The sequence below is a fragment of the Lycorma delicatula genome, chromosome 3, assembly GCF_047948215.1.
Source record: "Lycorma delicatula isolate Av1 chromosome 3, ASM4794821v1, whole genome shotgun sequence".
Lineage (NCBI taxonomy): Eukaryota > Metazoa > Arthropoda > Insecta > Hemiptera > Fulgoridae > Lycorma > Lycorma delicatula.
In genome coordinates, this window is record NC_134457.1 from 201365098 (window position 1) to 201380790 (window position 15693).

Below are 15693 nucleotides of genomic sequence, written 5' to 3' on the forward strand. Positions count from 1 at the left end.
TCATCCCCTTTTTTTAACTTTTTTTTTAATTTAAATATATTGATTTATTAATAATTATTAACCTTTGATTGTAAAAAAAAAATTACGATAAATAATAATTCAATAATAACAATTTTAAAAAAATGTGGAAAATATCAGAAGTTATTAATGAAATAAACTTTTATGTACTTTTCACTTTTAAAAAATGTGTATATGTAATTTAATAAGCGTACAAGGAAGTCATGTGGTGTTAACATCACATATTTTCATTTTTAATTAACATTTAAAAGATATAATTTTATTTATAAGATGGTATATTATTGATTCTGTGTGTTATTATTTTGTAATATTATCATTAAACTTGTATTATGAAGTATATTAAAAGTTATTATTTTATTCTTTGTTAATTATTATATTAAAAACAGCTTTCTTGTCATAACTTATCGGATGCAAGCTTATTGACTTTTTAAGCTATTAAAATAAATTTTTAACGTTAAACGAGCTTTTTTCTTATATAAAAAAGCGACTTTTAATTGTTCTTAAAACCTTCAACGGTAACTCTAGTACCACTGCATTATTCCAGCTGAAATTGGGAAAGAGATTTTCACACCTTAATATAGTCAAAAATTATATTGTACGAGGGTTATTTTTTTTCAAGTTCCGATCGGTCACGAAATTAAAACCACAGAGAAAATAAAAAAATTTTTATTTGTTACAAGTACTTACATAGTTACGCTATATCTCTATATAGTCGCCACTCCAATTTATACATTTGTCGTAGCGTGGTACCAACTTTCCAATACCCTTGTCATAGAACGGAGCCGCCTGTGTTTTCAGCCGTGTTTCTACGCTGGTCTGCAGATCGATGTCTGTACCAAAATGTTATCCTCCTAGCCAGCGTTTTTGTGAGCAAAGATGTGAAAATCGGATGGAGCCAAGTCCGGGGTGGATGATGGGTGATCAAACACTTCCCAACGAAAACGCTGCAGGAGCTTCTTTGTTACAGCGCAGTGTGCGAATTTCATTCATGATGATGATGATGATAAGAATTACACTCACCTTATGATTGGTTAAAAAACAACGAATATGATTGGTTGGAATTTTGTGTCTGATAATGATAAGAATTACTATCACCTTATGATTGGGTAAAAAACAAAGTATTCGATTGGTTGGAATTTCGGGCCTGATAATAATAAGAATTATTCTCACCTTATGGTTGGTTAAAAAACAACGAATAAGATTGGTTGGAATTTCGTGCCTGATAATGATAAGAATTACTTTCACCTTATGATTGGTTAAAAAACAAAGAATACGATTTGTTTGAAATTTTACGACCGATAATGATAAGAATTACTCTCACCTTATGATTGGGTAAAAAACAAAGAATACTATTGGTTGAAATTTTATGCCCGATAATGATAAGAATTACTCTCACCTTATGATTGGTTAAAAAAGAAAGAATATGATTGGGTGGAATTTCGTGCCTGATAATGATAAGAATTATTCTCACCTTATGATTGGTTAAAAAAGAAAGAATATGATTGGCTGGAATTTCGTGCCTGATAATGATAAGAATTACTCTCACCTTATGATTGGTTAAAAAAGAAAGAATATGATTGGGTGGAATTTCGTGCCTGATAATGATAAGAATTATTCTCACCTTATGATTGGTTAAAAAAGAACGAATATGATTGGGTGGAATTTCGTGCCTGATAATTATAAGAATTATTCTCACCTTATGATTGGTTAAAAAAGAAAGAATATGATTGGGTGGAATTTCGTGTCTGATAATGATAAGAATTACTCTCACCTTATGATTGGTTAAAAAAGAAAGAATATGATTGGTTGGAATTTCGTGCCTGATAATGATAAGAATTACTCTCACCTTATGATTGGTTAAAAAAGAAAGAATATGATTGGTTGGAATTTCGTGCCTGATAATGATAAGAATTACTCTCACCTTATGATTGGTTAAAAAAGGAAGAATACGAGAATACAGTGTGCGGCCGAGCATTGTCATGGAGAAAGACAATTCCTGATGACAACATTCCTCTCCGCTTATTCTTATTCACCCACCATATAGCCCGGACTTGGCTCCATCCGATTTCACATCTTTGCTCACATGAAACGCTGGCTAGGAGGATAACATTTTGGCACAGACATCGATCTGCAGACCAGCGTAGAAACACGGCTGAAAACACAGGCGGCTCCGTTCTATGACGAGGGTATTGGAAAGTTGGTACCACGCTACGACAAATTTCTAAATCGGAGTGGCGACTATGTAGAAAAATAGGGTAACTATGTAAGTACTTGTTACAAATAAAAAACTTTTTATTTTCTCTGTGGTTTTAATTTTGTGACGATCGAACCTTGAAAAAATAATAACCCTCGTATATTTCAACGAGTATATTTCAAATAATGAAATATAAACAAATATACTAAATGAACAATATTGTTTTTCAAAAATGAATTTAATAAAACAAATACAAGTTTAGTTGCAGCTATAATGCAAAATAGTAGAATTGATTTAAAATAAGAAGACGGAAGAGCGTTTAAGAGGAAAATCAAAAAGTACTGTTACTGGTAAAAAAAAATGCTTTTATCCATGAAGGTTGAGAATGATATTAATGAAAAAATATTTACTTTTGGACGACAATCAAATTTCTATGATAAAATCTCTTTAAGTAGTTTATTTCAAAATTATATTCGGTTGTTTTTATTAATAACTGGCCCTACTGATCTTAGAGTGAAGTCATTTGATGTTAATTTTAATGCGGAAAGACAATGAAAACGTTTTTAAGTAAATCTTTTAAAAAACTTTTTTATAAAATTTGGTTCAGTTCTTACAAAAAATTATACGATAAAATTAAAAAAAATATGGTAAGTATAAATTTATCTGGGATACCTTTAAAAAAAGTTAATAATTTTGAACGAATAAATTTCACAACCGATCGACATAACAATTATTTATATCATTGCATTTTTCTTTTATATAATTAAGTTTTCATAAACTAAAAATATTTCTTATCACATTTACATGCACAAACCTTGATCTCGTATGTGAATTAATCGTCTAACAAAAAAAATATATGAATAAAAATAATGAGATTATAAAGTTATTTCTTGAGGCTTTGCGAAGGAGTAAGAGTAACGAATCTATCTTTGCACAGTTTAATAGCCCGATTCAGTGCGGTTCTAGTAGTGTTATTGCAAAATATTGTTACTTAAAAACATATTTCCCTAATAAAAACAAACGTATAGAAATTTTATAGTTTTGTCTGTTATCTGTGTGAATACTTATCTATTGAAGGTTTTTTTATCGATTTGAAATTATAAGTGGAATGTGGAATAAAACATGAAAAACCATCGATGTAGATTACAACGCATTGATATAAACGGAATTATGATCTATGCAACGTTAACTGATGTAAAACAGAATATGTAATCTTATTTCATTTTGTAAAAGGTATGTAGATGGATACACTATAGAGTTCATTTATTAAAAGTTGCAAAGTGTAGACTTTTATGATAAAATTTTGATGAAGAAATTGTATAAAAAATTTAAACATGAAATTGTTTGAAAGCCTGTATTCACGTCACCTATTCAGTGTGTAGTTACAATGCAGATAAACTTTTGCATTGTGTTCTATATACGTATCTCTTTTGAATAAAAATCCTTACAGCAGATTACCACTATTACAAGAGCTTTCGAAGTAATATTCTTATCAAGTCTATCTGATCAAAGCCAAGAATTGTAAGAAAATCAGAGTAAAAAAGAGTTAGTCTTTTACAAAAGAAGAAACATTTTTGGTAAGTCTACATAGGCACTACAATAGGCACTACAATAGGCATTACAAATTTTGAGTTGAAAGAATTAAAATTAATTTTTGAATTTAGATTGAAACACAGCTATTTTTTTTTAATTTTTCGGTAAAAAAAAATGTGATGTGAACACATGACTTCCTTGTACGCCTATTAAATTACATATACACATATTTTTAAAATGAAAAGTACATAAAATTTTATTTCATTAATAACTTCTCATATTTTTTTTTATTATTATTATTATTATTATTTATCGTAATTTTTTTGCCATCAGAAGTTAATAATTATTAATAAATCAATATATGTAAATTAAAAAAAAAGCTTAAATAAAAGGAGATGAAATCTGATTCGAACTGATGTGCCTTCCCCTTGTAAGATCCAAATATATCATCTAAAACTTTATTTGTCTCTATATCTCTGGAACCAATGAAAATAAATACTACTTATGATATATCGTTGAAAAACTCTCAATGAGGGCTTATTACGGCAGTTAAGAAAAACTCCAAAATCCTAATTTGTTGGATTTTGGGCTTTTTTGGACACATTTGGTTCAGTCGATTGCAATCAAAAGAGGAGGTGCACAATTAGATGTTACAACAGTCCTAAATCAGAAATTTCGACATCCTACGGCTAATCGTTTTTGAGTTATGCGAGATACATACATACGTACATACAAACGTCACACCGAAGCTAGTAAAAATGAATTCAAGGATGGTTAAAATGGATATTTCCGTTGAAATCTTAAAATCGAATTTTTTCAGTTTTCACAATATTTTCTTAATTTAATTAATTAATTTTTCACAATACTTCCTTTATTTCGTACAAGGAAGCAAAAATGAAGATATCAATTTAATATTTGGTTTGTGTATTCATGTGAATATATAAATCCAGTTTCGAAATTTTCTGAAATTTGACCTTGAAAGGAATGAAGAAAAAAGGTAAAAAGACTTTGAACGATGATTGTAAACTTTCCGACTATACTAAACGAGATATTCAGTAGATCTGGGTTTGCAAATACTCTTCAGATAAATATCTAAAAACTATTTTTGGGTTTAGTTGAATTTTGATTTTTTAAGGAGCATGACAGGCGCGGGAGCTTAACCAAGGCGGCCACTTTCACTGTTACGGTATGTGTGACGTGACTGGCTGCACACACCTGCCTCCGGTTACTTGACAAAAAAACATAAAATAAAATAAAAAATTGACCGCGACGGGAAACGCAAGAAACTATATAGACCGGGTGAAATTGCGACGAGGATGCTTATATATATATATATATATATATATAAAAGTACATCCGATGATGTAAAGAAATGTAAACCCGTACACATTCATTTTCTTTCTTTTCATCCTGATTTACTACAGACTTCAATGATGAAGCTTAATTTTTTTTCTAAATTTCCGTTTTCCTTCCAAGTTTATGAAAATACATATTTATTATCTCTTTAGTTAAATTCTTCATTTCCATCGGGGATTAAATTTGTATTCTACTATCATAATTAGTAGTTTTAACCACTATACCAATGTTAGTGACAAATTGAAATTTAAATTATCCTTTATTAATTATTGAGCTGGGCAAAAAATCAAAGAGATCACTCACTCATCCTTCTTTCTCAAAACTTTCTTCAGACAACTTTCCAGTTCAATATGTACACATCCTTCGTCATTCTACTCGTTATCTCTTCCAGGATCTACTCCTGTTCTCTCTTCCCTTTACTTCCACCACGACATTATTTTTTCCATTTTTCATTCATTCGTTTAACATGCCTAAACATTGTTACCTACTTTATTTAGTATTCTTCACTGTGCATTAAATTCCAGGCTTGTTAATAAATCTTCTCATTTCGGTTAGAATCATTTCTCTTAATTTCTCTTTCAAACTTTTTTTTACTTTATCTTTTCTTACTCACTGAATCTTGTATACTAAACTTTCAAGAATTTTATAAAGATAATTTTTATAATGTTTCCTTTCATTTCTTATGAATTTTCATCTAAATCAATGGTAGGTTTTTCACACCTTAGAATATTAATTGTAAGCTTTCATTTCTTATATTCCTTGTATTCTTTTCCTATTTTTCCTCCTACATCCTATTATATTCTACTTTCTAACTTCTGAAAACTTTCCATATTTTATTTATTTATTTTTACATCGTTTTGCACATTATTTTATTAAAATATTATGTTTTAAGTTGAAAAAGGTGAGTCGTTCAAGAATAATTCAACGAAATATAAATATCTTTATCGATGAAATAATTACCCTAACTTTGAATTATTGTTTAAAGAATTGAAAGCTCTAAAAAAAAATAATTACTTTGCAAGATTCTGTGTGTAAACTTATATATTTGTATATGCGTATGTATGGGAGAGCATGTATGAGATTTAATACCTTTTTTTTTTTTAATATAACCTCAGAATAGTTTTTATTACATCATAAATTTTAATACTATGGCTTCTGTATTAGGGTATTAAACTTTCTATTATTATTTTTTTAATCTCATGCGATAATGTGGGCTTCGATTTTTCAAAGGGATTGGAAAAACCGTCAGTAAAAATAAAAGTAGTCTTCTGTTTTATAACTTAAAAAAAATCTGGCTAAGTACTGTAAAAAATTTCCCAGCGATTAGTAATAAAAATTAAAAAAAAGATAGAGCCAAAAAACAGAAAATATATATTTTAAAGGTGGAGAAAAGATTTATTAAGATAGACTTTTCTAAAAATATTCATACACAGATTAAGCTTAATAAATTTTCTCAATAAAATTTTTCTCTACATATAACACTCCCTTTAGTAAAGGTTAAAATAAGAAAATTTAAATTTAAAAAACCTTTCTGCATTTAAGGTTCAGAATCTATATATTTTTTAAACATTGTACACATTTCTTAATAGTTCTATATATGAAGAACAAATTTTCAAAACAACTTTGGAAAATATTTTAACCAAAGGGTGATGCAGCAAAAGAACAAAATATATATATTTCAATTTTAATAAGTGGGGATTGATTTTAAAAAAAAAAGATTTGTTGGATTATTTAGATATGCATTGTACGTAACAAATTTTCTTTAATAAAGTTTTCTCAAAAGGAAATCGAAATTGTTTTTATCGTGATATTCCCCACCTCTTAACGAATTTTGAAAAGAAGATAATGCGATTAATTCTCCGTATATAAAATTATTTAAGTCCCAAATATGAAAAAAATCGATTCAGTCAATCCAGAGATATAAGGCCAAAAGCAGTTCGACGCACATACTTATATAAAAATAACTAAAAATAAAAGTAAAGTATATATACTTATATAAAAAATAAATGGATTTTTTTTTTTTTTTTTGGTCTAGACAAACTAGCTGTACCCTAAAACTTAGATTAGCAAAAAAAACCGTCACCTCATTTCTGACTTAATCCCAATATTTTCTCCTTAATACAGTTATTTTTGCTATATTCGCCGGGAAATTAAAAATAGGAGAATATCAATGAAATGATTAGCGGACGTTTGGTCCACACGGTAAGGTCGACTTACGCTGAGGTCCACAAAAACCCAAAGTCCACCGTTTTGTTTGTCCATTTTTTTTAACGTCCACTGGTATTTTTGTCCACGACTACTTTTGGTCCACTTTCTTTTAGTCCACACAGGTTTAGATGTGTTTTCAGTCCACTGTCAATTATACCAAGGGAGACAATGTTACCATTACTGGACATTAAAACATTGCTTGCCCACGTTGCAAGGCGATATCTTTTTGGAAATTTTTTATAAAATTATGGCAGAGTTGATTTCGGCGATATCATCTCGGAATGTAATCATCTTAAAATAATTCATCGATTTCATTTTCATTTAATTTTTCTAATACTTTATTTTTTAAATATTCTATAGTTACGTTTACTAGGCTGGCTGAAATTGGTGATCCCATCGCTAACCCGTGGTGTTCATATAACTTGTTTTTAAATTTAAAATACATATTATCTATGCAAATATTTAGAAACCGGATTATATGCATTTGCATATTAAACCCATTCTAACCGGTTATCGCATATTTTCTTTAAAATCTACTGATGATGCATATTTTTGCTATATTTACAATATTTTCGGTAGGGTACCTAATTAATAAATGAAATCTTACGTTGTAGTCGGCCAAACCTACTAGCAACGCGGCTCTTAGAACGCACTTAGCAGCCGCGCGTAATATTATTATGAGTCCAAGTAAAACACAGACTAATGTGAGACAAGGACGGACGATACCCTTTTGCGTCGCGCACGCCTACTCCAACACTCCTCCCACTAGGCAATTAAATTCGCATGTTGATGCGCTCACTGAATCAGTTTAATTTTTTTTTATTTCTGCAAAGTTTAATGTGTACCATGCCTGCCGAAAAAAAGTGTCTCTTCGTAGATAGCTCACTATCCTGAAACATTTACATACGACGGGAATGTTTTATATTGTCGAGTTTGCGAGAAAAATATTTCGTGCACAGAAAAGTTTCAAATAGATCAGCTTGTCAGGACAAGTCTTCATATCGCAGGATTGCAAAAGAAAGACCCACGACAACAATTTATAACAGCGGCAAGTAGCAGTGATTTCACTTTAAAAGGTAAACAAAATTAGCATGGATTTATGTGAAGCATTGCTTACAAGTAATATTTCTCTTCGCAAACTTACAAATCCTACCTAAAAATTTTCTAAGAAAATATTGCTTGAATCAAAATATACTAGACGAAACTTCATTGCATAAAAATTGCATCTCAACAATTTACCTATATATTCTGGAAGAAATACTCAATAAACTCAAGGATAGCATTATTTGGATTTCAGTTGACGAAACTACCGACACCTGTAGCCGTTACATTGCGAATTAAATTGTCCGTGCATTAAAACTAGACCTTTCTTCCTATTTGATGGCCTGCAAAGACCTTGAAAAGGCAAATCACTCTATGATCGCCAGATTTGTGAATGAGGGTATTAAAAAAATATTTCCTGAATCTTCTGTCCAAGGAAGCATTTAACGATTCTGGTATAAAAAAAAAACATATCTTTGATTAGTACTAATTTTTCCCACATACCTGTGAGTATTAAAAATCTTGAAACTCAAAGTTTGGCGTTGACTGAATCTATTCAGTTAATGAATAAAATCCGCTAAATGGCTAAATGAACTCCACATTGCCACAGGTATTGCCGAGTAAACGTAAAAAAAAAATTTGAAAACATTTTGAACAATAACCCAGGCTTTGAACCTTTGTATCAAATTGATAGTTTTATTAATGGGATGGGTGAACTTTTGTAAGTGATAACAGTGACTAAATTAAAATACTGCCCAGTTACCTTAGTGGATGTGGAACGATCCTTTTCCACTTATAAAGATATTTTGAGTGATCGAAGACACAATCTTACCACCGAACATTTGGAACAGTACCTGATTGTTTACGTTTACAAAACTAACAAAATGTTAAAAATTATTAATTATCGTATTTATCGATATGTTATTCAACTAATTATTAATTTTATGCCGATTTTTAAATATAAAAACTAAAAATTTTTTTATTATTTAAATTTGCATATTTTGACATCTTTCATGCATATTTTAATCATTTTTCATGCATATTTCAAGCTTTTTATGATGCATATAATCCCGTCTCTACAAATATTTATACATTCTAAAAATTCTGTTTTTTTTTTTATTTTAGTTATTTTTTCAGTGTCACTCCATTTGCTTTCTAGCGCTTCAATTATCATTTATTATATTCATCGGATTGCTGGTATATAAAGTTCAATTAATACAGTTTATTTTAAATTACATTAATATGCCAGGTCGGTTTAAAAATATCATTTACCATCTTTTCTTAAAGTTTGTTTTCATTTAAGCCATTATTTTTACTTTCCCGCTTCTTGCTATAGCAGAGCTGTAGCAAGAAAATACAACTTGCAGGCTACAGCTTGCTATAGCTGTATAAGGCAGGGGTCGTCAACCTGCGGCTCGCGAGCCACATGCGGCTCTTTGGATGTGAAGCTGCGGTTCTTTAGTTCCATACGCAAATATTATTTATTTTATCAAAATAAAACATTTAAAAATCGTTCTGAATCGATTAACGAGGATTAGGCACCGATTCTATCGCTTTGCCACTTGTACTCGCTTTTCACCGCACCCCTCCTCCGTGACACGCCTCGTCACTGTCGTCAGTCCGTCAGAAGCTCTCGAATGACGCCGTCGTCGGATGTTTCTATGTAGGTTTTAATTCGCTTTCGACGCAAGACAATTTGGCGTCTTCACCAGTGCTTTGGCTGTGACGTATAGTTTGTTGTTTCAAGTAAAAGAGTTAGAAGCGAATTATTTTCTCAAAGTTATGTATGTACATATATATAATAATAAAAAACCGAAGTAAAGATAGGTAACATTATAAGTATTATATTTTTAAAATGCATATTATACATATTTTTTTCCAAATAAGATACCTAACTACTTTTTTGAAGTCAATAAGAATTGTCAAAAAATAAACAAAGTACTACTGTTGGATATTACCGCGAAAATGTTTTTATTAAAATATATATTTAATAAATTACCTATTTTATTATTTATCTATTTTATATCTTTTATTATTTAAAAATTAGAGTTAAAATAATAATTATAAGTGTAAGTACCTATAAATTGTTATTTAATAAACCTATTTTCGAAAAAATTTTGTGGCTCTTTAAAAACTCTGAAATTTTGTAAATTGTAATTTTTGACTCTTCTGACTCAAAAGGTTGCCGACCCCTGGTATAAGGTAAAGTACGGTAATAGGTACAGTTTGGGTATATGCGGTTTTCACCGGATATTTACGTTTTGATACCTAAGGAATCCAAAAAACCGGATGGAAATTTTCCGGATCTTCGTATATACGTGTGTGGGTTCGGGATGTTGGCCTCTAAATCACAATATATCTCAAGAACTACTCGACCGATTTTGACTTGGTCAGATTACTTCTATGTATGAAGCATTGATGCTAATAAAATTTCAACTTAAAAGGTGAAGGGAGTGAGGCTGTACAGCAAGGTCACCCTCAGTATCTCGAGATTTCGCCTGATTAAGCTCTTATTTTTCTTAGGTACATTTTTTAACAATTAAAAATTATAATATTTAAAAAACTTTTTTTTGCAAAATCGCACTCCACCTCAAAAAATTCTCCAAATAATCTAATCGCTAAGGGGTTTTAGTGTCTCATTAGTACCCATCTCTCATCACAAGGAGCGCTAGTGTAGCACTGACGTACAGCTGCTGTAGTCGTATTTCTTTCTTTTTCTGTTTAGCCTACGGCACCAACGTGGTTTGTAACGTGGTTGGTGGTGAGCGAAAGAATTAAATAAATGAATAACATTTAAAATGTAAAATAGTATTTAAAGCGGCCGCTAGTACCGCCACAACTGCGCGAATGAAATACGGTATGCGCGCGCAATATAGTTAAAATCATTAACCCACCGGATTGGTCTCGTGGTGAACGCGTCTTCCCAAATCAGCTGATTCCAAACGTTCAAGTCCTAGTAAAGTCAGTTATTTTTATACGAATTTGAAGTCTAGATCGTGGATACCGGTGTTCTTTGGTGGTTGGGTTTCAATTAACCACACATCTAAGGAACGGTCGAACTGAGACTGTACAAGACTACACTCATACATATCATCCTCATTCATCCTCTGAAGTAACACCTGAACGGTGATTCCCAATGGCTAAACAGAAGAAAGTAAGTAAGTTAGAATCATTAAATTAAATATACAAAAAATATTATATTTAAATAAAATGATAAATATTTTAAATCAAGTTGTGTGTTAGGCGTGAGTCAGAAAAAGCTTCGTGGCGGGAAAGTCCTACAACTGTGTTGTCAACTTTTTTTAATGGCATTCAGATATGTAGGATTTACAAAAGGGAATCTATTTATATTTTTACTGAATTTTATGATTTTTTTTTTTTTTTTTTATAGAACTATGCTTAAAATAATATGATTTTTTAGATGGTCTTTTTTTTTTAATTTCAGAGAACTTTATTCAAGACAGAAAATTTTCATATTCGTTTATCAGCGACTGATATTATTGTCATTATTGATGTTCTTGTTACGTATTAACTATAATAGTACCATAGCGATCATTTCCAGCCATTTTAAATACAGGCAAATTCTTTTTATGAAATATTTTTGTTTTTATGCAAATCTTTATTTTTTGTGTAGAAAATTTTGTTTTCAAAATAAACTGAAATTCAATTTTTATTTTAATATTTTTTTCCCCGATAATGACTGTTCAACAATATGTTATTATTATTTTATCTTTTTTTTCAGGGATTGTTTTCGCGTATAACATTCAGAGAACCAGTATTTATTGGCGGTCGCGGAAATACTTCAGGACTTGCTGAAAAGTTACCAACAGAAAGAGGATTGAAAGGATGTGTACGTCATCTTCAAGTTAATGACCATGTGTATAGTTTTGCTCTTGCACCAGCCGGAGATGCAGTTAAAGGTTTTGATATCGGTAAGCTTTTTGTATAATTACATTATTAGTCTCCTTCAATTTGTAGTACATATAGATTTTTTATATAATACAACATACACGTATGACTGATCTAAAACTCAGTTAAGCCCTTATTACAACTATCAACAATTTCTAAGTGTTAATAAATATACTTCGGTAATGTAAACTGTAATGCTTCTGAGTATGTTTCATCATTATTAATTATAATAAATTAAAAAAATTCATAAATTTTTAATTTAATTTGCTCAAAATTTTTGATTTGCCGATTTTAAGCTAAAATTAATTTAATTTTAGATGATAGTTATATTATTTTATATCGTTTTAAAAAATATAAAATTAAAGGTTGTTTCATTACTTATTTTATTAGATTTTGCAATCTGATCTGAAGAATTTTACTACGATTTAATAAAATTTATAATAAATATCAATTATTTTATACGATACGTGTCATAGAAACATAATTAACTCAAGTAAAGTAAGTATGAACATTTATTTTTAAGGAAAAATAACTGTCTTGTTTTATTGAGACTATTATCGATTTACAGTATACACATACTTTTTTTTGCTGCAGTGTATCTACAATCAATTCGAAGAAAACTAAATAAATGTGGTAAATATTTTATGTTTCGATTGAAAAAATATCTGTTGGTATTTCTTTGATCTTTATGAATCAACCTGTCGTTTTATTATTTTTTTAAATAAATTCTAAAAATGAAGTTATAGCTAAAATGTTTTACTGTAGCAACGGGATTTATAGCTTTTGGATCTAAATTATTTTCAAGTCTTTTCTTAAGTATGATATTTAATGACGAAGGATTACATTTCTTCTTGGATTTTTTTAAAGATATGTTCAACCTCTTTTTATTAACGTGTTTTGTATGTATCAGGTCAGCGTGAGTTTTTGAAAATTTAAATTAAATTCGGCTGGAATCTCCGAAGTAACTGTATGTGGGGTTGTTTTGGCTTGAGTTGTTTAATGTATACCCAAACTTAAGATTCTTTAACGTATCGGCCTCCATGGTACGAGTAGTAGCATCTCGGCTTTTGATCCGAAGATCTCGGGTTCGAGTCCGGGTATCAGACATGGCATTTTTTTCACACGCTACAAAATTGCCGTTTCATCTCTTCCTTTGAAGTCAATACCTAATGGTGGTCCCGGAAGCTAATAAATACCCGTGTGTGGTATACCCATACGGATTTGAGGATTTATTTTATGATAATAGTTAGTTAACCAATGATAATTTTGATTTACGTTGAATATTTTTAAATGTTTTGATATTTATGATTTAAGTACTTCCGTTTATTTCATACGATTATATTTTTATATTTAACTAGTTGGTCGGGGCTTGCTCGTTCGACCGTCTAACCAAAGGGCTGTGCTCAGCCCTCTGAGAGCTCCTGGGCCCTCTTGGCTCTTGGACTCGGCAGGCGAACGCCTGGGCCGACTCCGAGGTTCTCTCGGAGGTCTCCTGGGGCCGCAGAGCTCGCTTCAATTGCTAATTCCGTTTGACCAGGTTCCCCGAAGTGTTCTTTATCCTCATGGTTGTGAGAATAATACTAATAAATATGAATTCAAATATTCAGGCTTTATAGTAACCTGAAAAAGAAACTAAATTAAAGATAGAATAATAGTAACTATAGTATAATACCTTTGACGAGAATAACTACACAACTTATTTCTGTTACCATGGTGACAGAAATTAATGTAATTTTTAATTATTATCTTTTTTCTTGTTTAATAAATATCTTTAATTGACAGATTGACCCCTAAGCGGGCTAGGGCTAATGCGACTTAAAAGCGGTTTATAACTTAAAATCTTGCCTGAGATAATGAGAATATATCCTGCAAATTTAAAATCAATCGTTCCGTTTTTCTCGCGTGATGCAAGACCATTCAAACAAAAATAGACAGACAAACAAACTTACTTTTGGTTTTATATTTAAAATATTTTATTTTTTTGAAACGAAATCAGGTTTATGGTAAAATATAATTGGTACAAATATTGTTAATATATATATATATAAACAAAATTTGACAATGTTTTTGTAAAAACGTTTTCGAAAACTTATTACTTTATTAGCGAGCCTCAATTTATTACCGAAAATCAATACTCTATGGTAAAAATAATAAATTAAGAAGAAGCATGTTATTCTGATAGATAGATTATTTCGCAATTTTTTTTCCGAAAGTGTGTTCAGAACTGCTTCCTGATATTTTTAATTAAAATTGTTTGAAGAACTAAAAGGTCTCCTCCTGATCCCGAAAACTGACCAATCAATTCAAAATAATCAGGTTAATTTGTTATTTAGTTGACTGATGTAATAATGAAAAATTCTCTGGATTTCTTGAGCAGCTTTGTTGAATTAGGACCCGTACAAGCTTTATCCTTGTTGTTGCAATGTATGAACCTATATATTTATTTCTGAATTGTCAGGCCAGAACGGATAGAATAAATAATGTTATTTGAGAAAAAGTACGAAAAAGTCCATAAGTTATAAATGAATCTGTAATTTGCTGTACGTATAACTTAAGCAAAGTACTTACAACGTATTACTTATGCACAAAATAATTAATAGCGTCAAAATCGTTCAAGTAATTTTGTTTTCTTTTTTTTTAAATATAATTTTCCCCTTTAAATCTAATTTTTTATTTTTACTATATCGGTTCTGGTTTATTTTTATAAAGTTTACTCTGTTTATCTTTCATCCAAAGACTACGGTGTTTTCTTTTATTTTAATAAATATTTGGTAATTATTTTCTCATCAGTAATTTAACGGGATACCCAAAATATCATTTCTCATTTAACATTAAATTAGCTATTAATATTACTTTTAATTGTCGATAATATAAATTTGCCTCTGGAATGATCTTACTAAATTGCTTATTGGTCGCACAGTCTTAAGATCTGTTAGCTAATTTCCTGTATCTCCTTCTCTTTGTAACTATTTACTGCCGGACCCTTCTCATTGAAGTAAGTTTGTTTGTCTTTCAGCCTTGATTTACATAACACTTGTGCTTCGGAACTTACCGTTGTAATAAGTTTGTGGCTTTGACCCCCTTAAGGTAATCAGAAATATAATGACAGTAACATTTAAATAATTTGAAACAACCCTGTAAGTAATTAAGTATAAGACATAGAGGTTTGACTAAACTAACATTTGCTGATTCGAATTCAATACCAGAATATTTGCAATTCCCAACTAAGTTTCTACAGTCCTATCTTGTTGATTTCGCTGAAACAATAATCTATAGACTAAACGATATTTATTGATCTTGATTACTATTCAGTAGGAATTAATAAAATGGAATGAATATATTACTAGGAATAATAATAATAAAAATAATAGGCAAAGATGAAATTTTGTGAAATATTAGATGTAATATCAATAATAATTATGATTGAAGAATAA

General features: G+C 30.0%; 1 protein-coding gene across 1 annotated transcript in view; it reads left to right on the plus strand.

Moving 5' to 3' along the window:
- Window positions 1-15693, plus strand: part of LOC142322365 (pikachurin-like) — a 662400-nt gene that overhangs the window by 528543 nt on the left and 118164 nt on the right. The window contains exon 5 of the mRNA XM_075361369.1: window positions 12093-12282. Coding sequence (XP_075217484.1) covers window positions 12093-12282 — 190 coding nt within the window. The remainder of the gene's footprint in view (window positions 1-12092; window positions 12283-15693) is intronic.